The 24488-nt window shown below is 42.2% G+C and overlaps 1 protein-coding gene across 1 annotated transcript in view; it reads right to left on the bottom strand.

The window, feature by feature from the left end:
* Positions 1-810: 810 nt before the first annotated feature.
* The window catches only part of GFOD1 (Gfo/Idh/MocA-like oxidoreductase domain containing 1), a 48146-nt gene continuing 24468 nt past the window's right edge, over positions 811-24488 (bottom strand). The window contains exon 2 of the mRNA XM_028737720.2: positions 811-4579. Coding sequence (XP_028593553.1) covers positions 3660-4579 — 920 coding nt within the window. The 3' untranslated portion in view covers positions 811-3659. The remainder of the gene's footprint in view (positions 4580-24488) is intronic.

Here is a 24488-nt window from a genome sequence, read left to right as displayed (position 1 = left end):
TCTGAGTAACAATGATGTTTCTGGGAGTCTTCTGTGCCTGCCCAGTTTAGCCTACAATCAGAGAATCCTGGAATGTGCTAGAAAAAAGTGGCAGCTCTTTAAAAGAAGGCTAATGCCTGGCAAAATTAGTTCAAAATCAAGGAATGGAAACCTCAATTGGGTTCTGGGATAAATCAAAACACAATCAATGTCTCTTGTTATACAAGCTCAAGCTTTAGCTCAGTAAACCTCTCTAATGGCACAGCTGTTTTGCTCCATGTTGAGGAGGTAATTGATGTGAAGAAGCCACTGTTGAGTGTCTGGCTGAGAGTTTGTGAAGCTGATATGTATGATGGTCACTGGGCTGCAATGATATGCTGCAGGCATCTGGCAAGACTCAGATTAAACTTTCCCTAACCCAATTAAGTTGGGGAGGAGGGGAGTTATATTGTAGTGTTACAGCATCCATCACCACCTCAAAATGGTAATCTCTAGGATTCATCCATTATCCCACACCACAGCCTCACACAACTCTATTCCATACAGAACAGGTGAATAATATTGGGGTGTTAGTGATTGACTTACATTTTTCAGCAGAAGTTTGGGGATGGGCAACCAGTTAAAACCCTTTTCTTACCTCTGTGCTTCTCTTCTCTCTTCTCCACCCCCCCAAAACCCGCCCCCCCAACTTTCAGAAGCAGGAATATTGGCTATTTCATTCAAGTCTGTAAAATCAAACTGGTATACCTGTAAGAGATGGCAGGAGAAAACTGAAAAGCTATTTCACTGCAGGAAGAAAACACAACTGAGGAACAGCCAACAGCTGCAATCCCATTTCCTTTTATGTCTTTATTCACTGTTTAGTTTCTCTTTATTCCAACAGTGCAAATATGTAAGAACAGCAGGAAACCCATGTTTTAAGCAGCACATATATGCTCATGGCTGGCTATAACTAACTACATTCCCCAAGCAATGGAAAAGTAATACACGGATATCATCCTTTGAAGGAGGAGGAGGACAGACTTTGCTGCAGCCGAGAGCCACAAAATGCAACTTTCCGTTAAAAGTAGCCAAGCTGTCAAAATGCTAGAAACCACCACAGGCCTTCCCTTTTCTTTAAAAAATACTCCCATATCCTCTTGCTATAATTTAAATGCGGTTTCGTTTTTGCTATCTACAGTATAGATATATAAAATATAGACTCTGTTTTATCACACACTTTTTGTTTGATAAATAACTTTTAAAATATCTACTGTACATAAAATGCCCATGCAATGACATTTTGTATATACCTAGTTTGCTTCTCTCTCTCTCTCTCTCTCTCTCTCTCTCTCTCTCTCTCTCTCTCTTGTGTACACAGGTACACACACACACACACACACACACACACACACTTGTAAAACACAATAAATATATACAGCAATAAATGTACACTTGGATTTAAGGTTAAAAAAAATAAAAACAAGGCATCATTTAAGATCCAGATTAAGTAGCGGGTTGCAATTAATCACTGAAAGATGATGGCATGCTAATTCTACACATAAGAGGATTTATAGAACTGGGTACTCTATTTTCCTCTTTGCTTTTTAACATTGTTAGTGCACCACCCTGACCGATATTCAGCATAAGAGAATGACAGGAAAACAAAGAGATGATTAAATTGACTAGACCTTTCCGCAGTGGTACAAAATGACACCAATAAGATTGATGGGTAATCTTTAAAAAAAAATGAGAATCCTATAAAATAGTATAAATGATACAGTTAATATGCTAGTCATTTAAGTGCTTTTCAAGAGGTGGTGGCTGGAAACACAGCAACACAAATGGAGAGCCTTTGATTATTTGTATTGTCAAATCGTACAGCACAGTGTTTCAGTTCTCAGATTTCTTGGAACTTGCAACCACCCCTTCTAAGCTTATCCTCCCTTCCGTGATCTGATGCCTCCAGTGCCATCTAGCAGAAATCTGCTCCTCTGCCCAGAAATCTTATATGCATCCTATGTGCATCCTGCTGTTGCACATCACAATCAGGGATGGCTAGTACAGATAACCTTTAGTAGGAGTGCTGTTACCCACTCTTCCTTCATTTCATCTTTTAGTCTCCCATCTACTGCTCCAAATGCAGGCAACCTCTTCAGGTGTTGGAGAAGGAAGGAGAGTCTGCATCAAGGCATTGATCCAAAAAAAATATGTAACTGGAATTCAATGATGCAAGGAAGTAATAAGATAATGTATTAACTACCTACAAAGAAGTGAAATGGACTGAATACATTTAAAGTCCAGTAGATACCAAAAGGAAAGGTAAACTCCTTTACTGTTCTAGGAGTAAGTACCCAGTTAGATTTTTTCAGTGCAAGCTTCCATGTCATCTCAGCGATGATGTGCAAGCCAAGAGAAAATTATCTAGTAGCTGTTCAGGTAGCAGTCTCTACATCTCACCTAGACTTTGGACAAATCATGCTCTGTTTTTGTGCAATTTCCTCCTAAAACATGTTAGGTTTTGTTGAAACCTATGCTTTTGAAAATCTTGTCCTAGTGTGGGCCCTAAAGACCAAACCCCAAGTCAGAAAAAAAAGAGTCCTGTGACACCTTAAAAAAACGATCAAGTTTTTGTAGACCGTACACGCCTTGTCTGATGGGCTACTTTGTGCATCTAACAAAGTAAGCTCTGGTCCATGAAAGCTTTTGCACAGTACTAAACATGGATAGCTTACTAGGTTAGAGCAAGGTGCTGGTAACACCAAGGGTGCAGGCACGATCCCCGTAAGGGGCAGCTGCATATTCCTGCATTGCAGGGGGTTGGACTAGGTGATCCTCAGGGTCCCCTCCATCTCTATGATTCTATATTAGTTTTGCTATGGCAGACTGACATGGTTGTCTCTCTGGAATTTATCAACAATCCGAGAACATAAGGAGACTGGCTGGTCACCCTGTAAGTAATTTCCCTTATTTCTCTGCATATTGTTGTGTGTCGTATTGAATTCTTCCAGGGCCCTAGGAGAAACATGCTGCTATTTTGGAGCTGCATGTATTTTTTAAAATATACATGTTTCTGTTTCTGTTACCTTGAAAGGGGGGGGGGGAGTCCAAACAGAACATAAACCTTCATTATTAACTATGAAAACCAAGCTGCCAAATTTTCCAGGTCACACAACACAGTCATACCCAAAGTGTTCTTATTCTATGAAACTGATACAGGTGCATGGGTTACTGAATGATGCAGTAATCAATTAGCATGCTATTATCAGCGGGACTGCAAGTGCCCATGTCAGAAGCCAGCCAGTTTTGCTTTCTGCAAGGAAGGGGCTTTCTGATAAGTCACCAGCTTTGCAGAATGTCTCAAACTAGACCTCCCCAAACCTTTTATTCACAGTAAACGCAACTGCATCAGCTATGCACCTGTAGGTTGTAAATGGATGCTGTTCTACCTTCCTATAATGCTATTTTGTAAACAGTTAATGCAAGTTTCTCTTTAACAGAGTCTCGAACAACTATCAAAGCAAGCATTTCGAACGCATCTAATATTTCAGCACCAACTAGGCAATGTGGTTTACATAGCAAGGATTTATTCCCTATATTGTCTTCTTTGTCCAAGGCCTGAGACACATGGCATGTTTTTTCTGTTAGGAAAGAACTGCAATGATCCACCTTTTTCTGAGAGGTGACAGAAAAATCAACCCCTAGCAGTACAGAGACATTCTGCTCCTGCGCATTGCTTCGCTGATCAAGTAAGCAGGGCTCAGCTCTGGCTCCTCAGTCATGATCGCAATGTTCTGCCATTCTCCTAGCTGGTTCGATTTTTTAATGGTGTCCACCACACACAAAGCATAGAGACAGTCATCAAAAGTCGCAGCCATTGTGAGCGGCCGCCCGTCCCACGTCCGCCTGTCATCTTGATCCTCAAACGCTTGACGGACAGCCTGCACCATCTTTATAGTTCCACGGAGGTATGGGGAAGGGATGTCGCTGAAGGCCTTTTCGGGCAGCAGGGCATTGCTGACTGGGGTGGAATCCTTCAAAAGGAGCTCTTTTTGTGGCGAGCTGTTGCTCTGCCCATACAAATCCATGCCTATTACAGTCAGCCTGCCGCTGGAGCCCACCACAACAATATCTTGCTTAAATTCCCCGGGCACGTTGAAGTTGAGGGTGACGGTGCAACACACCCCGCCTTCCAGGACCATCTGAAACGTGCAAAAGTCGTCGCTCGTGATTTGGCGGATTCCCTTGATGTAGTCCGTCTGTTTCACAAAGGTCTTAAGCAGCCCGTGCACTTTCACAGCCTTCTGGCTAGTGAGGAAGGTCAAGAGGTCAATGATGTAGGTACCAACCGAATGCAGCCCCCCGCCCCCCATCAAGTCATCGCAGCTCCAGTTGTATTTCTTCCCCAGCAGGCTCCCGCTGTGAACTTGTACCTCGCACACAAGCAGTTCTCCAACGTAGCCCTCTTGGATCAGCTGCTTCATCTTCACAAAGGCAGGCAGGAAGCGGAGGACGTTGCCCATGATGCTCATGAGCTTGGGGTAATAGTGCGCAGCTGTCATCATCCGAAAGGCATCCAGTGGAGTGGCTGTCCTGTCGCAAATGACATTCTTTCCAATCCCTGTCAGACATTGGAGAGAAAGAGTAGGTGAGGTTAGGACATCTCATGGCCCTACAGTCTACTCAAGTAATCCAGAAAGGTTGAATCCATTTAAATATATATAAAGGTAAAGGGACCCCTGACCATTAGGTCCAGTTGTGACCGACTCTGGGGTTGCGGCGCTCATCTCGCTTTATTGACCAAGGGAGCCAACGTACAGCTTCCAGGTCATGTGGCCAGCATGACTAAGCCGCTTCTGGCGAACCAGAGCAGCGCACGGAAACGCCGTTTACCTTCCTGCTGTAGCGGTACCTATTTATCTGCTTGCACTTTGACGTGCTTTCGAACTGCTAGGTTGGCAGGAGCAGGGACCGAGCAACAGGAGCTCACCCTGTCGCGGGGATTCAAACCACCGACCTTCTGATCAGCAAGTCCTAGGCTCTGTGGTTTAACCCACAGCGCCACCCACGTCCCTCTTAAATATATATATGGGGGGTTAATCATTAACGCACAATCGTTGCTTTTCTTATGGCTTCCAGAAGACACAGTGAAGACATTCCATTTTAGTTTCACTTACAGAGAAAGTGGTGTGAGCTGAATTCAGGGCTTCTGACCATCACCATGTGCAAACAGCTTTATTTCTTGGCATGCAAGAAAATGTGACGCCACTCTGAAAAGGGTGACTATGGAATTACCTCACAGAAAATAGCCTGGGTATTATCTCAAGGGTTATAATTCATTTCCTTGCATGTGTACTGCCTATCCATTGAATACTCTAGCCATATTTCCATCATTACAATAGCTATGTTTTTCAAAAAAGTTTCTGAATATATACTTTGAATTTATTGTACAGACCATAGATTCAAAGCACATTCCCCCGCCTGCAAAGATTCCTGGGAACTGCAGTTTACCCCTCACAGAGCTGCAATACACAGCATACTTATTACACTACAGTTCCCAGGATTCTTTTGGGGGAGGGTGCTTTCAGTGTCCAGTGTGTATGCAGCCTGTATCTCTTAAAACTAAGAGTGTTAACTCCAGTTCATGGTCACAGATACTACATTTTACATAGACATTTCTGTCATCTCCAAAAAGAGGCATAATTGAAGCAAGCGAGCCCATCCAACAGGTCTAAAGCCTCTTGGTTAAACTGAACAGAGCAAGGAAGTGCTTCTAGTTCAGCATGAGCTATATCATCTCAGTAAGATTACCAAACAACCCTGATTTAAAGGATTGTTCCTTATTTGACAGTATTGCCATCCTACACAACAGTGGTTTCTAAACTATTTCCTGGAGAGTTCCTCAGAAGCTTATCAAGGGTTCTTGAAAGAGGAGGTGGGTCATGGAGGACACTCCTTGATGTAAAGTTATGGAAGGGTGCTAGTGAGATGTTCCACACACAATTCATGATAAAACAGCAGGAGACCTGCTCGAGGCCTAGCCAGTGCTCTGAATGACTTAATGGTGCCACACCTTGCATAACTTGCTCAAGGATTTTTTGCTGGGTGAAAATATTCATTGGTGGTAGCATGCTTGAAATGGCTATAGAAGATAAGGGATACTGAATATTTCAGAATATTCCCTGCTCTAACAGAACAAACCTCTCTGATTTTTAGCACTTTGATCTGGCAACCATAGGCATGTTTATTTTCTACTGAGCTTATTCCTCAAACGTCCAGATTGCCTGTTTAGTGCCTCTGAACCTTTGTTACTAAAAATCAACCATCTCCCACTGTGTCTCCTTGATTCATATAAAATTAGGTTTGTTTGGCTTCAGAGAGAGAATTCATGTAGCTGACCTACATTCCTTTAATAGGTAAAAGTTCCAATTGTACCTTTGGCTGCAAAGCTATTCAGTGTAAATCTGTGATCTTAACAAGTCTTTGTCAACAGAATATGTCCTCTCCGTAGGACTCTAGGATTGGGATACAGCCAGAAATGCAGAAATCCTGCCTTTATAGAAACCTGCATCACATTTCCAAGCCCCAAAGGCACATACCAAAGAATTCATATGGCCAAGGGGGTAGAAGTCTCAGCACAGCAGTGGTTGGCAGCAGCCTTCACAAATATATTAAGACTTTGTTCCATTGCTTTTGGGCTTCCATTGGCAATGCCCTTGAAGCCCTGCATTGCTCAGGAATCACAATGGGTATGGCCCAATCCCAGAGTGGGTAGGCCACTTCCTGTTAGAGGCGATGATAACTTATCATCTGCTATGAGAATTCAAGTATCAATACATAAAGATCCTCCAGACTAGAATGAAGTACTGCAAAGAGCAAACGTTATGTTATGAACAGGCCTTTCTGGAAGTGTCCCTACCCACCCCAATGAGGGTGGAGGAAGCCCCCAAAATACCAGAGGTGTAGGGGGACTTTGTTTATGCTGCTCAACTTCCCTGCCTAAGAGTTGGTGTGCAGGGTAGCCTAGCAGCAGCCACCACTTTCCCACATAGCCTCCAGCCAGCCCCAGAGCTTTGTTTTAGTTTTAACTACCCATCTTTTTTAATTAAGTTAGCCTCCACTGTGGTGCTCATCTTTTGGTGGGCTGGGGTAGTATTTGCCCATATTGTGTTGTTGGATGAAAATTTTAGGCATTGTTTTACATTTGCTGGTTTTCAATTGATTTTACCTGTTTGCATTTTATCTTGTTGAGTCGCTTGGAAACCTTTTTTTGTATAATGCAACTACCAAATGTAATCAAATAGTGATGCCTAATAATAATAATATTGCCACCACAACTCCCGTGAAGGTTCTGGTTTATTGCTGTAGGTCTGTTGAGAACCCCAGCAGCAGGGGTTGACAACTGGAAGGTCAGATATTATTATTATTATTGTTATAGTTATTATTATTAATACCCCGCCTATCTGGCTGGGTTTCCCCAGCCACTCTGGGTAGCTCCCAATAGAATTAAAAGCACAATAGAATATCAAACATTAAAAACTTTCCTAAACAGGGCTGCCTTCAGATGTCTTCTAAAAGTCAGATAGTTGTTTATTTCCTTGATATCTGGTGGGAGGGCGTTCCACAGGGCAGGCGCCGCTACTGAGAAGACCCATTACCGAATTTCAGTCACCTGCGTGCAAGAACCAGCAAAATCTCACCGGCTTCTCTTAAAAGCCGCCAACTCTTGCCTTAAAAACAGGCCAGGTTCCTTATGAGCTCTGGATCAAATGAGCACTGCAAATGTGGTTTTAGAGGGAAGGTGCTTCTGAGAACAGCATTTGAAAGCAAGTGGAAGGAAGGTGCAAGAGACCCATGTCATTAGATACTGCCTCAACTTGCAGGCATGGTACATTGTTAGGCAACATATTTCAGTATTTCAAGATGGGTGGGTCACATCACCCACTGCCATGCGACTGCACAGAGTGAGTCACAGCAGAAGCTCAGTACTTTAGATTTATACAAATGAGCATATGTATTTAGAAAGACTGGCTGTGGCCCTGGAAGGAGTTGCAAGTGCTTAGTGGACTGAAATGAGCCAGCCCTGTAAGCACATGACACTGCTTTATACTGTCATGAGTTTGGGGTGGGGGAGTAGACTGTAGGTCGAGACCTTTCTAACCCTTGGATCCAGCAAGTGTTATTATAAGCAAGGGTTCAAATTCCTCGTGAGGTGATAGCCTAGGTAATGGGCCATTAAGGGAACAAAGGAAGTGAGGTGGGCCTGTTCCCTCAACTCACTAGTAGTTAGAAAGGCAAAGACCACAGTTGAGAGTTGGGTGATTTGAGCTAGAAACTAGAAGTGGAAAAGTAGCAGGCTAGGAAGCCAGAAAGTCACAGCAATGCTTGATTTCCGTTTGAATTCAAGGCTGCAGCTATAGGAGAAGAAAGTTCCTCTTGGGGTGTTAATGCTGTGAACCCCTCCATCATAGGCTCAGGTTGTGTATATGTGCAAATAAACAATATATCTCTGCTGTAACTAATTCCAAAGGAAACACAAACCCTGGGTAACTTCCTGGAACACCGTAACACTGAGATTGGGGTGGCGTGCAACAATATTCTGAGAAACAAACTAGACTTGATGTTAAATGTGTCTGCTTTTAATGTGTCATTTGCATTAAAAAAACAAACAAAAACCATGCATTAGTTGAGGAGAGACTAGTAATTGTTAGGTCCTAAGGAAAAATCCTCCCCTGAAGCTAGTAGTTTGCATCAGAAGGAAGTCTCTTATTGGCACTTAGGCTGGATCTACACACATCAAAAAAGTGTTTTTGGAAAACATGTTGTAAACTTCATTATGCGAAATCACGTTGGCGAAAGATGGGAGCCATCTGGTGTCACAGCATTATAATGCATATAAAACACTTTTTCTTTCCTAATATAGCTGAGTCCTTAGTTTGGCACCAAGTCAAATCGCTGGTCTATCTATCCCAGGGTGCCAGAACAAGGTCTTTCCCATCCCCAGTTCCTGAGATTCTGAACTGGTAGGGATTGAATTTGCAGGTGCCTGTATGCAAAGCAGACAACCATTGAGATCCTCTTCCTGTATAATGTAACCAATGTCTTTTATAATCTGGATTCAAAACTATCTAGATTATAAAAGCTTTCCAAAAATTTGCAATTTTCAGGTGGTCCACAGGAGTACCTGTGGTATAAGATTATGAAGGGCACAACTATTTCAGTTTGCATTGAGTGCAGCAAGAAAGTTGTAATAATTTGCCCTGGTAAGATAAAAAATTGATTTTTCTGCCTGGAGACAGATGGGTGGATGCTCCTGGCCTAGCAATTATTTGGATCGAGAATGGTTGAGCGGTACAGAGAGCGGATTGGCCAGAGAATGAGAGATTGACAGAAAACTATCCAGGATTCTCTCTACATTGAAATGGCTCATGGAAGGATACATGGGACAGGAAAGACTATAGTTTTAAAATATTGGAGACAACCTTTTTTTGAAAAAATTGCTGGCCATTTCACCTGGTAGGGATGGTTGCCCTAAGAGACCAGCCTCCATAGGTGATACATTTTTTTTTTTTAGTTTTGTCTTTTAGGAACACTTCTTGCAGCCATCTGGTCAACACTGAAGCTTTGTCATGCCTCAGTTTGCATGATCATCTGCCAAGTGGTTGGCTTGCTTTGCTAGCAATAGGACTACAGTTTGGGCAGTCTGATTTCATAAACATTTGGGATTATGTAATTTGGGAACAATGATCTCTCTGTCTTTTTAGGAAAGAAATGGTGGCATGTTGCTTTTTCCTCTCCTCACTGAACAAGCTGTTGTTGGTGACCTGAGTGTGAGCGCATTTATTATACACGTTGTTTTGGCCCAACAAAATAAGCAACCCTATTGGTCATGTGGGTACCAGTGAAGCAGCATGCAGTCCACTAGGTCACTTCAGCATTCTCCAGCTCTTGAAGGGATAATCTGGGTCATGGAGCTCTTGAATCACACAGGGCAGCTACTGGGGCAAAATGGGTGTTCTTCAGCTAAGATTTACTCAGAGCAGAACCCCAGTAAAGCTGTGGCCTTATAAGGCTCACTAGGGAGAATCCCTGAATTACAGCAGGTACCCCTGAAGTATGTACCGTACCAATGTTGCCAAGCTATACCTGTGTGAGATCAATTTAACTTGAAGGAGTTAAAGAATTATGCAAATTTTAGTTCAGTGGAAATGAAGGCCTAAGTGTACAACAAGGCTTAAAGATTACACAAGTGCAGTTTATCTTCACCAAAGAGACTTCCAGCAGGCATACTGATGCAGAAAGACCATTGACCAAATCACTATGATGGGTGACTGCTATTTTATTGTTAAAAAAACAATTCAAATTAAGCCAAAAGCAGAGGCCATGCAAACCAAACTATGGGATATAAAAACATGCCTAAAGAAACTTTGGTGAAATCAGACCTTTTTCCAGAAAGATCTATGTCACTAAGGAACAGATAAAAAAGAAAACAAAATACAGTTAATTAAACTGCCTTGGCGGTTCCCAGAAGATCAGGCATTCTAACCCAAGGTGTCAGATTACTTTATGCTATATCTATTTGTGCCTTAGCATTGTTTGTTTCCCCCCCTTCTAGCTTATCCACAGATGTCTGGGGCAAAACCAGCAGAACACAGACATCTGGCAGTGCTATTTTAGCTGACTCTGGCGATGTCAACTCTAGCTAATTACTTTCTCTTCTACCTCCATCTCAGAAAGGAATCAAATGCCTCCCTTCACTAATGGAAAGCAAACATTCTCAGCATGTCCTCATTACATTATTAAAATTCTTGCTCGCTCTGCAAATGAAAGCGCAAGCGTTCAACATATGGAACTAAACACCAACGACAAACAACACTTGTGCTGTGTGTGCTGGGGACTCAGGCCTACAGACTCAGAGGTTGTGGGTGCCCAATGTAATCCCCATCAAATAATTCAAAGACAAAATGCACAAGATTTTGGCAACGTGGGAAAGGCTCTTCCAGAAACAAGTAACTTAAATTAAACATAACATACACCAAAATACTCGCTTACTTCATCTCATCACCCTCCCTGCCCCTGCCCAATCTCTGTCCACTATTAGGCGGAGGTTTTCATTATTCCCAAATTTAACAATAGGAAATGACTGAAAAGATCATGAATGGGTTTAATCCCAACGTCTTCATTCTGTGAGCAGAAGGGACTTCTGTACTTCCACTCACTGGAGGACCCATTCAGTGATCAGAACTATCTTTCCATGAAGGACAGTGTGAGGATCCCGTGTGAGAGAGGCAATGAAGGGGAGAGGCCACAGGGTTAAAGGTAAAGGTAAAGGTACCCTTGCCCGTACGGGCCAGTCTTGACAGACTCTAGGGTTGTGCGCCCATCTCACTCTATAGGCCGGGGGCCAGCGCTGTCCGGAGACACTTCCGGGTCACGTGGCCAGCGTGACAAGCTGCATCTGGCGAGCCAGCGCAGCACACGGAACGCCGTTTACCTTCCCGCTGGTAAGCGGTCCCTATTTATCTACTTGCACCCAGGGGTGCTTTCGAACTGCTAGGTTGGCAGGCGCTGGGACCGAACGACGGGAGCGCACCCCGCCGCGGGGATTCGAACCGCCGACCTTTCGATTGGCAAGTCCTAGGCGCTGAGGCTTTAACCCACAGGGTTAGAGGCTGTTAGAAGAGAGGGATGTGCCCAGGTGAGAGCTGGGAGGGCATACCTTCCTCTGTAGGGGATGAAAGTTAAGATACAGTGGTGAGAGATGATTTTGCAGTTTCTTTTTCTTCTTTCTTTAGTTTCTTTCTTTCTTTCTTTCTTTCTGTCTTTCTTTCTTTCTTTACTGCAGATTAGTTTGTTCTTTTAACTGTATTGTGAAAACTCCAATAGAAAAATTCCATAAAAGAGAGAACAGAACTATCCTCCCATGAACGGAAACTCCTGCAGTTCAAAGAGTGAAGACTCTGTGAAGTATGAACTTTGCAGCCCAACCCAACGGATAATTATTTCAGTTCCCGTCCCACTAATTTTAATGGGATTTCTGTCTGGGTAAGTAGGCTTAGGAACAAATGTTAAACCTTGCAGCTCCAAATTCTGTATTTTTTTAATGACTAATGGTCATCTTCTCCCAAGAGTTTGCATAAAATGGTTTCCCATTTAGTATCACATTATCTGTTAAAAAATGCACTAAGGCAGAACTGGAGATTTCTCTTCCAATTGCGTCCTGCTTGACAACAATGCAAATAATAGTTTGCTTGTGGTTTTTCCACCATGTAAGTGTGTGAAGCACAAATTTTAGGGTGGAAAGTCTGATTAACTCGTATGTGATATGTGATTGCACAGACATAGAAAGCTGCCTGCGAAGTAAAGGCACAACAATGCACTTGAACAACGGGAGGGGGAGGGGGGAGCCTGTGGGCATATCTCTTCCTACTGTAATCTAATCAGAAGGTGATGCTACAGACACACTTCCAGGTCTAAGAGAGAAATGAATGCTGTAGAAGGTAGTTCAGCAACTGCCCTTCGTCCTGTGTTGCAAATCTACACATTTGCCTACAAGCGGGGAGGAGGGCATGTATAGAAAAATCTAAATGGCTTTAATAATTGTGTGTGTGTGTGTGTGTGTGTGTGTGTGTGTGTAGTATCTGCGTTATCCAAGGCACCGAAAAGAGAAGAGCTATGCAGAGTCCCTATCTGGTTGTATACAAACCATATTTTAAAGCACATGACATCCCTTGGGAAACGTAGTTCAGGGTGCTGGGAATTATAAACTAGTTCCCAGGATTCTATGGTGGAAGTCATGTGCTTTGAAGCTATGGTGTGTATGCACACACCCCCTGTGTGGGTGTGGGTGTGATGTGTGGGTGTCCCCAATTCAAGACAACTGTTCTGAATTTCAAAGATGACCACATATGCTATTAAATATTTTAGAAGGATTTTTTTAAAAAGAGAGACTCTGCAGCGTGTATTAAACAAAACAACAACAGCAATGACATTTTGTTCTAATTCATTCCAGCTCTTCTTTCATTTTTGTCCAAAAAGTTTGTTTTTGTTGTGAATTAGTTTTTGGCTTTTGTGAGAATATGAACCTAGTACATGTAAGAATATAGTCCATACAGAGGCTGTGGGGAGGCTGGCTTTTTACTTGAACAACTGGACAGAATACTGCCTATGCATTTTCTTTTATCGTTTACACTAGACTTACAAAGGGGATAGAAGGTTATACTTTTTTCACGAAAGCTACAAATCAGGGCCAGCTAATTTGCTAAAAATGGGTATCAAAAAGACTATCATTCCAGGCACTACGAAACCCTATGAGAGTGGCCCTACAGGTTAAAAAAAGCTCACATTCTATACTGGAATCAGGGCGAAGAGTTCAAAAGGAAGTTTTAGCTTAAGAGTATGTGCCCATCCATTTCCCTGCAGGCATCTGTCCTCACATAACCCTTCCCATTGCCTCCTATTACCCTTCATGGACTGTGCCTTAGTGACATACTTCATGTGATGTGACAAGTTGACGTGCCCAGAATCCAAATTCATCCCATAGTACAGCCCTGAAGTACCCAGTGACAGTCGCATTAAAGACATCAGCAGGGGGCAAAGCTCATGGAAAGCCATTCCCTTTGGCTGTTCCATAAAAGGTCACGTCTGGCTGGAATAAGTAAAAGGGAGGAAAGCACGGAATATGACACACCACAAGACTGGTGTACTAGAGCCAAACCCTGGTACAGTGTAAGCGTGCAGCTCACACATGAGTGCAATTCCTCCTCTCTCATAGAAATACCGCTTGTATTCAGTATCCTAAAAATCAGTGCTATTTTTCTAGAAAAAGAGGTGTCGGGACTCACCATGAATGCCTCCCTTGTTCTCATCTAATGGCAATGGTGCCCACCTGAGAGGTTCCAAAGAGTTCTGACTTTAAAAAGTGCTGCTTTTAAACTAGGGTTGCAATATTTCAAAAAGTAAACAGAAACGTTGTTGAGCTTTATTCTCAAATTTGCAAATGTCGTGGTACACATGTTTAGCTATGTGCACCAGAAGAAGAAGAAGAAGAAGAAGAAGAAGAAGAAGAAGAAGAAGAAGAAGAGGAGTTTGGATTTGATATCCCGCCTTTCACTTCCTTTAAGGAGTCTCAAAGCGGCTAACATTCTCCTTTCCCTTCCTCCCCCACAACAAACACTCTGTGAGGTGAGTGGGGCTGAGAGACTTCAGAGAAGCGTGACTGGCCCAAGGTCACCCAGCAGCTGCATGTGGAGGAGCGGAGACTCAAACCCGGTTCCCCAGATTGCAAGACTATCGCTCTTAACCACTACACCACACTGGCTCTCGCCAGGATTTGCAGGTGCCACCAATCAGTTGATCACCTGGGCTTTCAACCCCCTTCTGGCCCATCCATACCTGCCCCATACCTGACATCATATATGACATTTAGGGCTGGTGGGCTTGGCTTCATCACTTGTAGGGCTGGGCAATATATCGATATATCGTCCAAAACCAGTTTCAAGTCCATGATACTGGTGTCATAATTTTTGACCTGGTGATATATTTTTGCGTGTGTGTGTGTGTGTGTGTTTGGGAACCACTATGGTATAAGATAATACCGTGAAACCAGTCAATTCCTCTCCATAGCTCTATCCTTATTTCAGACATTGTGATATATTAGCATATCACTGTTTAGCTGGTGATATATCACAATGTTGAAAACCAGATAACACCCCGCCCTAGTTACCCATAGGCTGGAGGTTCCCAGCTGCTGAACTATGGTTTCTGTGTAAGAGAAGCAGAGCTATCTTTGGAAGCATACAGAGAAAAGCTTAGGGGGAGAAATATTATTACCAGTGGTAATGTGTGACTTGGCCACATGAGTCCAAGGGTTAATGATGCCCTCAAAGTTACAGCTTTTGCCTAAAAATAACTGTGAACTTTATTGAGATATGAATCAGATCAACATTTCAAAAGCTAACAATGCTTTGAATTTGTGCTATCCCAAATAAATGATCTTGTAAGCCACCTCAAAAACATTTTAGCTAGAATTGGTGGCAGGAAATAAATAAATGACAGTCATTATGAGGGGCAATTCCTGTATGATCAATGACTTTATAAAAATAAGGATCTCAGCCAAATATACTTGAAGCTAATTAATGTTGTTGATATATTGGTCTGTCAATAATGCTAGAACATTTGGTGCTTAGGTTTGTAGAACTTCCCATTCAATGTTATGAATTAATTGCATCACTTTTGCAAGACAGAGCTGTCCTTGCCATGTCAAATGTAGCTGCACATTCAGGTTTATTCATCCTTTACATTGGATTCTATCATCATAATGAAATGAGGAATGACAGAAAATTGAAATGGAGGAGGAAGCAAGGATGGAAAAGTTTGATCCTTTCAAAATATATTCTAGTATCGTGATCTAACCTTTTAAAGAACTGGAAACTCTATACGGGAAGGAGGCCACATTGATAAAATGCCAGATAAGCTGAGCTATCATATACTACTTGGATGCAAAATTTGAAATTGAGCAAAGTATTGATTAATATAGTCAGTTTCCCTTGCCAAAAGAGGAAGTACAAGTGTTTGCTACAAGGAATAGTCCGTCCTCTGTGTCCAAAAGCTACAGTCCTGTACACACTTAAGCTGCTAAAACCCACATCCATTTTCTTTCAATGACATTTAAGCAGTTCACTGTGCACTTAACCAAGTGAGTTAGGATATCTGGTCTTCATATATTAAAAGGTTCCGACATAACGTAGGCTGCTGGTTTTTTTTAATGAATCTGGTACAAATAAATCATTCTTACTATAAATGAACTCATGCAGCTACCATGCAGAGAAATTCTACCTGTTCTCACCTTAAGCCTCTTCTTTCTCATCTGCATTTTGCTACTCACCTAATTCTCCCCCCCCCCCCGCCGCATTCAATTATGATAATTTCTCTGTTATTGTGAAAAGGAAAAAATAACCAATAAAATTAAACACTTTACACTTCTGTTCCCTACCTTCAAATGCATGCATTTCCTAGTTCTTGTTTATATTCTCTTTATATTTTCCTCCTCTGTCTGTCTTGTATTCTTCCATTTTTGTTGCTTCTTAATCCCTGCATCTGTTCCCCTGTTTTTTCTCTTTCTGCTTATTCTTTTACAGCTCTTTATCAATGGAGCTCTTTCACAGCCAATATTTGTTTTACATCATCAAGTTCTTTAAAAAAAAAAAGCCTTCAGATGGATTAATTCCAGGTAGCCTAGATATAATCATTTTTGACCCATTCAGCTTGTAATGTGATTAGTCATGCCCACTAGGCTTACAATCTGTCTTTTTTTTTTTTTTGTTATAAACAGTGACTATGGCTCCCCCGCCCCAAAATGGGCCAGATTTAAGTAAATAGTAGCACTAGCAGGTGCCAGGCAAAGGACAAGATGGCACTCTCCCCCATCTGTGTACAAAACCCAACCAAACTATCAGCTAAAGCGTACTTCAACACTGGCAATGGAACAGCACCCTCCCCTGCACTTGGAGGCAGCTAGCTGAGGTGGTACAGTGCCAGTCGTGTGGCACAAACAGTTCTATCTACTTCCTCCTTCTCAACTTCTGCCACCTGAGGCAGCTGCCTTACCCTGCCTAATGTCCTGGGAAAGGTGCTTCCCAGATGAACAGTGATACAGGTCAAATGTGGTACTCCTGTTCATGTGCACAGAAAATGGAGCCGATTCAGTCATGTTGAAGTACTTAGCTATAAAAACGCACCAGATTAATAAACTAAATTCTAATTCAGTTGCAAACAATGTGACCTACTTAACATGAAAACATTGGCTCTTCGTATGTTGGACCTCAGAAACCACACTTCATTTCCTGTATTTCCATTGCTTTCCTGTGTCCCATTTGGAAAACTGGACACAAAAATTATAACCTCCTGGTTCTGCAAATTGTATTGAAGTCCCACCACCACCCAATCATGTTACCCAGAAGTTCCATAACAGATACAAGATGTGTTACCCTAATGTCAAAGGAAGAGGTGGCAGAGAACAGATGAGGGAACAAGTCCTTCCTGTTTCATATTATTAACATCTGTTTACCACACAATGTTTTCACTTTACATTTATATTCAAACAGGGGGGAAATGACCTTTTTGGGGGGGGGGGGGTGTGAGAGAAGTTAAATGTAACTGTGAACCACAGCAGTGACAGGAACAGGAGAAAAGGGATAGCCTCAAGGGAGGAACTGGAAGTAGATTATGTCACTTCAACCATTATAGAAGCAAGAATTTCCTGCTTCACTTAATACATCATACATCATTCTTGTACAAGACCAGGAATGGTCATCCACTCCTAATTTGTACTTCCGAAAGTGACCATTCCCAGAATACATGGCCCAGACAGAGTCACAAGAGGAGTTCTTTTAAGTGCTATAATTTACATCCCAACAGGGAGCCTTATGTCCTTTCAGACACTAATGATTGGTCTCCTTTGTTTATACACTAGGGTTTCCTCTGAAAGCTACATGAAGCAGAAAGAAAGCGGCCCTGTTCTTTCTTATTAAATTCTCTGCAGCTTAAAGTGTGCTGTGTTTTGTGCAGCCTGCAGCTGCTGTGAAATTCGGCTCTTAGGTACTACCTTTTATGTTCATTAACCTCACCACAAATTGGTTAAGTTGGGATTCTAGGGTCATTTTGCTGGCCTTGTTTTATAGCAAGAGTGAGGAACCTATCGCCCTCCAGATGTTTTGGGATGCAATCTAACCCCATCTACCTGACAATGAGCCTCACTGAATTCAGTAGGACTTACTCCTGAGTAGATATAGGTAGAATTACCCTCTAAGTCCCAACAAAAGCAATGGAACAGGACTTCATTGCAACTAGCTTCTCAGTGCAATCCTATGCAACTTCCATGGGACTCTCAATTATGTGTATACTGGAGTGCTTTCAATAGGACTTTGATGCAACCAACATTTGCTGGATTATGTCCTTTGTCTGTGCTAAAAGGCAGTTGTGTTATATTTGGGAATTATGTCAGCCAAATTTGGTTAGGAAAAAACCATACTCATGTGTCTCTTCAGTGCTCTATGAAATGAACATAACATTGTACTGAGTGCCTTAGATATATGCCACTCCTAAGGAAGCTACTGTTTTCAATAATTAACCTTTGTAGACTATAAATTACCGTACTCACATCCTTCCCAAACCTCAAACAGGCTGTAGGTACCAAATGCTTCTTTTAATTACCTCATCTCTAAAATATTAAATACTGAAACAGAGCCTGAAACTTAATGATGCTTTTAGAGACTGCCATTTTTCATAGTGGGCTCGGGTGTTCTCCATTTCATTTTTCTATTGATTTTAATCAAGCTTTCCCACAGCAAAACTGGAAATGGAATGCTAATCCCGGACACTACCTTGGATAAGTATACAAATGCGCAAACCACTTATGATGCACTGCGGGACAGATAAGAATCACATGGAGAGAGAAAACATGTTGCAAAATAGCTTAATTTTAGTAAGCAGAACCGACTTTAAAAATTCAATATTTATTCATGGTGTCCACTACTCAAAACTTTTGATATATGCTGCTACAGTCTTATGCAACATGGGGTTATACTAGGCAGCAACAGGAGGGCTTCATTCAGGTATCATTATCATTATAGAGGCGGTGAATGTAGTTTGGTTTTTAGCTTCAAGTGCTAAAATAACTTAGTCAACCCTGGATGCTACTCACTGACTTGAGGGTAGGTAGGGTACCATTTACTGTTCTACTTCAGGTAACAAAATGTTTTGAGCCAGTCCTGCCCAGGTAATAATGGAATTGGACATGACAAGGCAGAGAGAAATGATGTGATAAGAGGGGCAGGGAGAACACTCAACATAGGGTGCCTTGGGGGGGGGGGATGAGGCAGCAGCCCTACATCCACCATATCTAACTTTCACCCAAAAGTGCATCAATACACCTTTCACCGTCCAGTTTTTTTAAAGTTTTTTTATTTATATTTTCCAAATGTATACATTATTAGTTTTGCAATCAATTTAACACTTCTTCATTTTGACTTCCTTCTCCCTCTTTCTGCGGTTCCTTAAATTAATTTTTTTTAATTATCTTCTTCTGCATATCCAAGTTCATTTAACTTGCTCATTTACTTATCAACTGTAAATATATACTCTTATAAAACTGCAGGTTATTACATAAATCCTGCTAATGTTTTTATCTGTTTACAATTTATCTGTAAATATTCAATAAACCGTCTAGCTTAATTTTACCAAGAAAATGTTCAAGTCCTAAAGCAGATACACACACACACAAACTGGTGACTACTATAATAACTCGATAAGAAGCACAATCAATGAGCAAGAATATTTAATGCAGAGCGAAACTCAATTTTACTGAAGCGAACAGGCTGCTTCACAGCTCAGCAATGATTCTCCCAGAGGCACTTTCCGTTGTGCTTATCAATCAATAGAGTATATGGGCACGAGGAAGAGATTTATTTGAGATTTACAAAAGCTAAGCTAGTTCAACTCTAAAAGAGATTTGCGGGCAGGGGGAGAATCACACACCTTTCTGAGCCCCATCTGTTTGCATACGCAGCATGCAGAGGCGTGCAATTTTGAGTCAGGCATTATTTGACTTTGCATTAAATTGCATAGCAGAGCATGTCCTGCCTTTGCAATTTTGTAGATGCACCCCGGGAAGCTTAACGCTGAAAAAGCTGTTCAACACGCAGTCTCTTCCCTTGCATTCTCCCCTCTGAACACATCCAATAACAAAGGATCTTGTATGGAGCTTCAGTGAAAGTATAGAGTTATTGGGGCATCTGGAAGACTTGAGAGATTTCAAGAGCAGAGTGATGTTCTGAAACACTGATTATAAGGACTAATTATATGTAGGCAGAAACCAAACTCTGGCACTCAAGAGTATGCAATAAAATAGCCAGGAATAATGGGAGTAGCTGCAAGGACAAAAATGAGTACAGAAACTACTTTCTGAAAATTAGAGTCTTTTCTGGACCCACCAACTGCACTTGTTCACAACCCTCCCTAGCTACACTCATCTCTGATCGTCCTCAAATATATATATATATTATGCAGATGCACTTAGCGGAGAGCTAGGATCAGCTGAATTTCCATAATGAGCAGGATTAGACAGACAGGCCCAGAGAGCTGCATTTGGTGCTCAAGCCTGATGTTCTCCATCCGGGTTATAACCTAATGTATGAAGTAGCTCTTTAAATTTGAGCTTCAATACAGCGTCAGAGCCTTGGACAGCAGTACTTAACCCAACCTGATTTTGAGAGAGCCAGAACATATAGGGACACAAGACAGGCAAAGTTTTTTTAGGGGGGATTTTAAATTGGATTCCATAAACAAGAAAAATGTTAAGCCAGGAAAAGTTAAATGGGTGATTTGAGAACATGTTCTAAAGTACAATTCTAAGCATGTTTACTCAGAAGTAAAAACCACTCATCCTTGGTAAAGGTGCATATGACTTCAGCCTAATGGTCTCCCCAGTTGACTGTAGAATGCTTAACACTGGGGGCCAGTAGGACCAGTAGCAATCTATGTGACAGGAAGTGTCATAAATTAATTTTAATTCAGCAGGCCCTTCAAAAGCACAGCCTGTCCATGAGCTCTCAGGATCTTTGTTTCCCCATGTGCGCAGGCTTAGTGCACAGAGCTGCACCACAGTTCACTGAGCACCAAGTAGAACAAAGCTAATAGCACAGAAAATGTTCTGGGGTTGACAGCAGTACAATGTGCCTCTTTGGCTCATCAAGACTTGTACCAGAGTGTTTTTTTGGAAAAACAACAACACAAAGAATTTCCTTCGAAGCCTCCTCAAACAGGAATACTGTTTATGTGTGTAGTATTTTTAAAAGTTTAAATTTAAGAAGAAGAAAACACCGCTTCTCCAAAATGCATTCCAACTGATCCCCCTTTTCAGTTCAAAATCTCTAATTTTGGCTCTGTTTGTACAGTGGTACCTTGGGTTACAGACGCTTCAGGTTACAGACTCCGCTTACTCAGAAATAGTACCTCGGGTTAAGAACTTTGCTTCAGGATGAGAACAGAAATCGTGCGGCGGCAGCGGGAGGCCCCATTAGCTAAAGTGGTACCTCAGGTTAAGAACAGTTTCAGGTTAAGAACGGACCTCTAGAACAAATTAATCTCTTAACCCGAGGGACCACTGCATCACAGCAGACTGGAAAGCAAGCAACTGCAAATATATACTGCGCTGCCATATTAAGCCATCCATAGAGTGGTAAACATAAGAGCTAAACATGTCCTCTTGACAGTAAACCTGTCCTCCCCCATCAGGCTTTGGACAAGATATTAACCTACTGTTCCCTAAGATAACTTGCTGCTGCAGCAATAGCAGCAGCAGCAGCAGGAGTTCCTATCCAGCATCCTTTTTGCTTTTCTTTCTTTTCTTTTTTTTCTGCACCCGCTATTTAATCACTCAGTTAAATGATAAAAGGAGTGACTCATTAGCATACTGAAGAGGTCAGAGCTAAAAATTCACACACTGCGGTTTATTGATCACATGTTTTGTTTGCTGAAGGGAAGGGCGGAGCTGTGCTAATCTAAAAATGGACTTCAAAAGGAGGATAGCACCTAGTCTTGGAATATTGTTCCTGGAGGCAGGGCTAGTCCGAGACATTCTGCCGTCCCAAGCAGCTGCATCACGTGATCTGGAAGGTATCCTCTGCCGTAAAAGGTTCTTGGAGGATGCTTCCGGGTCCATGGACTGCTTCACTGTCACTCCTATAAACTGGACTGCCTCAGGGGAAAAGATTCACCTGCTCAATTTCTGCTCATTGTGCAGCTCTTAAAGTCACAGGAGCACTGACAAGCAAAATGTTGGCAACCTTCATAAAGAGTTTACAAAAAGGCCTTCCCCAGTCCGCTGGATTGCTAACGTAACGCCCGGTGATGCAAGCTGGGGGGAAAGCTTAACAGTGTTACCTCATGCATATATGGTTCTACTCTCTATCTCAAGCCAAGGCAGCTTCCTAAGAGACAAGTGCATTGCCCAAAATTAGGTCATGTCTTACAGACTGCCAAGCCTATTGTTTCCTAAAGTAAATGGGTATTATCCTTAACAGGCAATTCTTCTTCCTGAAATCAATGGCTCTAAGGCTGTGAGGGGAAATACTGTGCCTGTTTCTCAAAGGCATCCAATGGAAAGGGGGTAGGCAGCTTTTGTATTCTTGGTTGCTGGAAGGATTTAAATAATAATAATAATAATAATAATAATAATAATAATAATAATAATAATAATATTCCTCCATGGCTATCTGGTTGCTCACTGTGAGAACAGGATGCTGGACTAGATGGGAGACTGGTCTGATCTAGCCGGCTCTTCTTATTTCTCACCTGCCCTTCACCATGAGGGCTGGTGGGCCGTTTACAAGGATTTTAAAAGGCAATATTAAGATTAGTTAAAACAGATTGTGCTCCTTAGCCACTTTGATGAGTAACAGCTCAATAAGTCTCCAGAAATAATACTTTTTGATTGCAGGAAACATTACAAAAAATCAGGACCTATAATGTCTAGGTAAGCCACCAGCCCATGGGCAGATGTGCCTACCCTCCCAAAGCTTCTCTGGCATCTAGGACGCCTGCCATTTTTTACTGCAACCCAGTGGTGGTGGTTTCTCCAGCAGCAGCAAAAAAAGGAACGTGCAATGAGAACTGCATGCAAGTGGCAGTATGCAACAGCCTTAAAGGGTGGTCATGGCAGTGTCTATCCAGTAGGGCATGCCATCGATGTGTTGAATGGTTTTCATTTTCTGCTTTTGACCACAGTTGGAAAGTGGCTACTGGCTCCTATAACCAATAAGGAAGCTCCACTGTATCACTGAATAACTGGGATTGATATCTAAGATGTGGCATATTCCAGTGCCAGCTCCAGAGTTTTGTTCTGTTTTTATGGGAAAATGCTCATTGGGAGGCCTTTACCTCCCTCCTTCCAATGTTGCCAGCAGATCCACTGCTCTACCTCATCACTGCCATCACTCGCTTCCCTGTTGGATAAAGCTGAACAGCTACATCTCCTCTTTCTCACTCATCACTACAATTGAGTGAGAGGCAGGCAGGCCAGCAGGTTGTAGTGTGGTGAAGAGGAGAAGGCAACTCAGGTGCCTTCTCAGACTGTAAACCAAGGTTACAGTCACCATAATGGAATGCCTAGTTGCTATTTCTGGGTAAGACGGCTCTAAAGTCTCATTTTTCAAATGCTGAACTGACTGTGAGTGATTCTCAGTTAAACATCTGGCTAGTTCAGATGACAACTTTGAGCTAGGTTAAGAACTTTGAGAACTTAACAGAGAAAAGTCACTTGATCCAGGGACAATCCACATATCTGTTGGCCTCTTCTGACCTCCTTTTCTCAACAGTGACTGCTCCTTCTCAGGCTGCACAGAAAAATGCATCTTGGTTCCTGAAATTCATTCCGATTATGCAGGTAAAATATAACTGATAGAATTCTACAGGATGTGGTGTTAGTGTGTGAAAACAGTCCAGGCATCTCCAGGCATGAACCTCCAGATGGTGGAGATGTCAGGCCCAAGGATCTTAAATGGTCGATAGCCAATTGCAAAATGTGTCTGACTCCTGCTAATTCCAAACACTGGGAGAAGGTTTAGGGAACTGTTGTCAGTGGGTCTTAAGTGCCCAACCACAACAACCCTTGATGCCTTTGTTTCAGTGAGTCCCTTACTCAGTAGCTTTCAGCTGCACAGTTATCCAAAGAATATGCTCAAAACATAGCCTAATGAACCATTCATGTGGCCTTGCTGCAAGCCAAGGGGCAGGGGGAGGTGTGGGTGCCAAATGCCTATTTCACTGGCCTTATTTACTGTTTTTAAAGCGTATTTCATACTATATGCGTACTGAATAAAGTGTACCCAATGCTAGTCCTACAGAGTACAATCCCACTGAAATTAATGTACCTAACTTTGTTGTGCCCATTAACATCAATGGGACTAGCTATGGATACAACCCTCAAAATATACCAAGTTGCTATTGCTGGTACACAAACCCTAATGTACAGATCCAACTGGAAAGGGAAATGCAAATTTGTTATGCAAAGAATTGGCTACTGGCAAACTACGAGCTGAAAGGTAAATATTATCATTAAATGCAAATGTGTTACGCATGCTGAGCAAATAGATATTGTGACTATTAAATAGGCACACTTGAGAGAAAATGGTACTCTCAGCACTGCCTGTTATACCAACAGGATAGATCTCCATTCTTAGTGGACGTTATTAAATATCATGTTGCACTTAGCACATTTCCAGCACATGCTGCCTAACGATCTATAATGCCAAGGGCTTGCTAATCAGGCAGCTGTATGTTAAGTGCCATCCGTGTCTGTCCCTCGGGGCTTCTTGATGTGACAAACTGCACAGACTCCCCTCTAAACACAGCTCTCAAGGCCACGTGTATGTGATGAATATCTGAGCAGCTTTTACAAAAAGTCCCCACCGCCTCACCCATCTGAGCTGTCTTTACACTGCCATTCTAAAGAACAAATATCTCAGTTTTAA

Source organism: Podarcis muralis, chromosome 8 (genome assembly GCF_964188315.1).
Source record: "Podarcis muralis chromosome 8, rPodMur119.hap1.1, whole genome shotgun sequence".
In the NCBI taxonomy this organism is placed as follows: Eukaryota; Metazoa; Chordata; class Lepidosauria; order Squamata; family Lacertidae; genus Podarcis; species Podarcis muralis.
The sequence above is the reverse complement of the archived record's forward strand: the minus strand, read 5'-3'. Positions and strand labels throughout refer to the sequence as shown.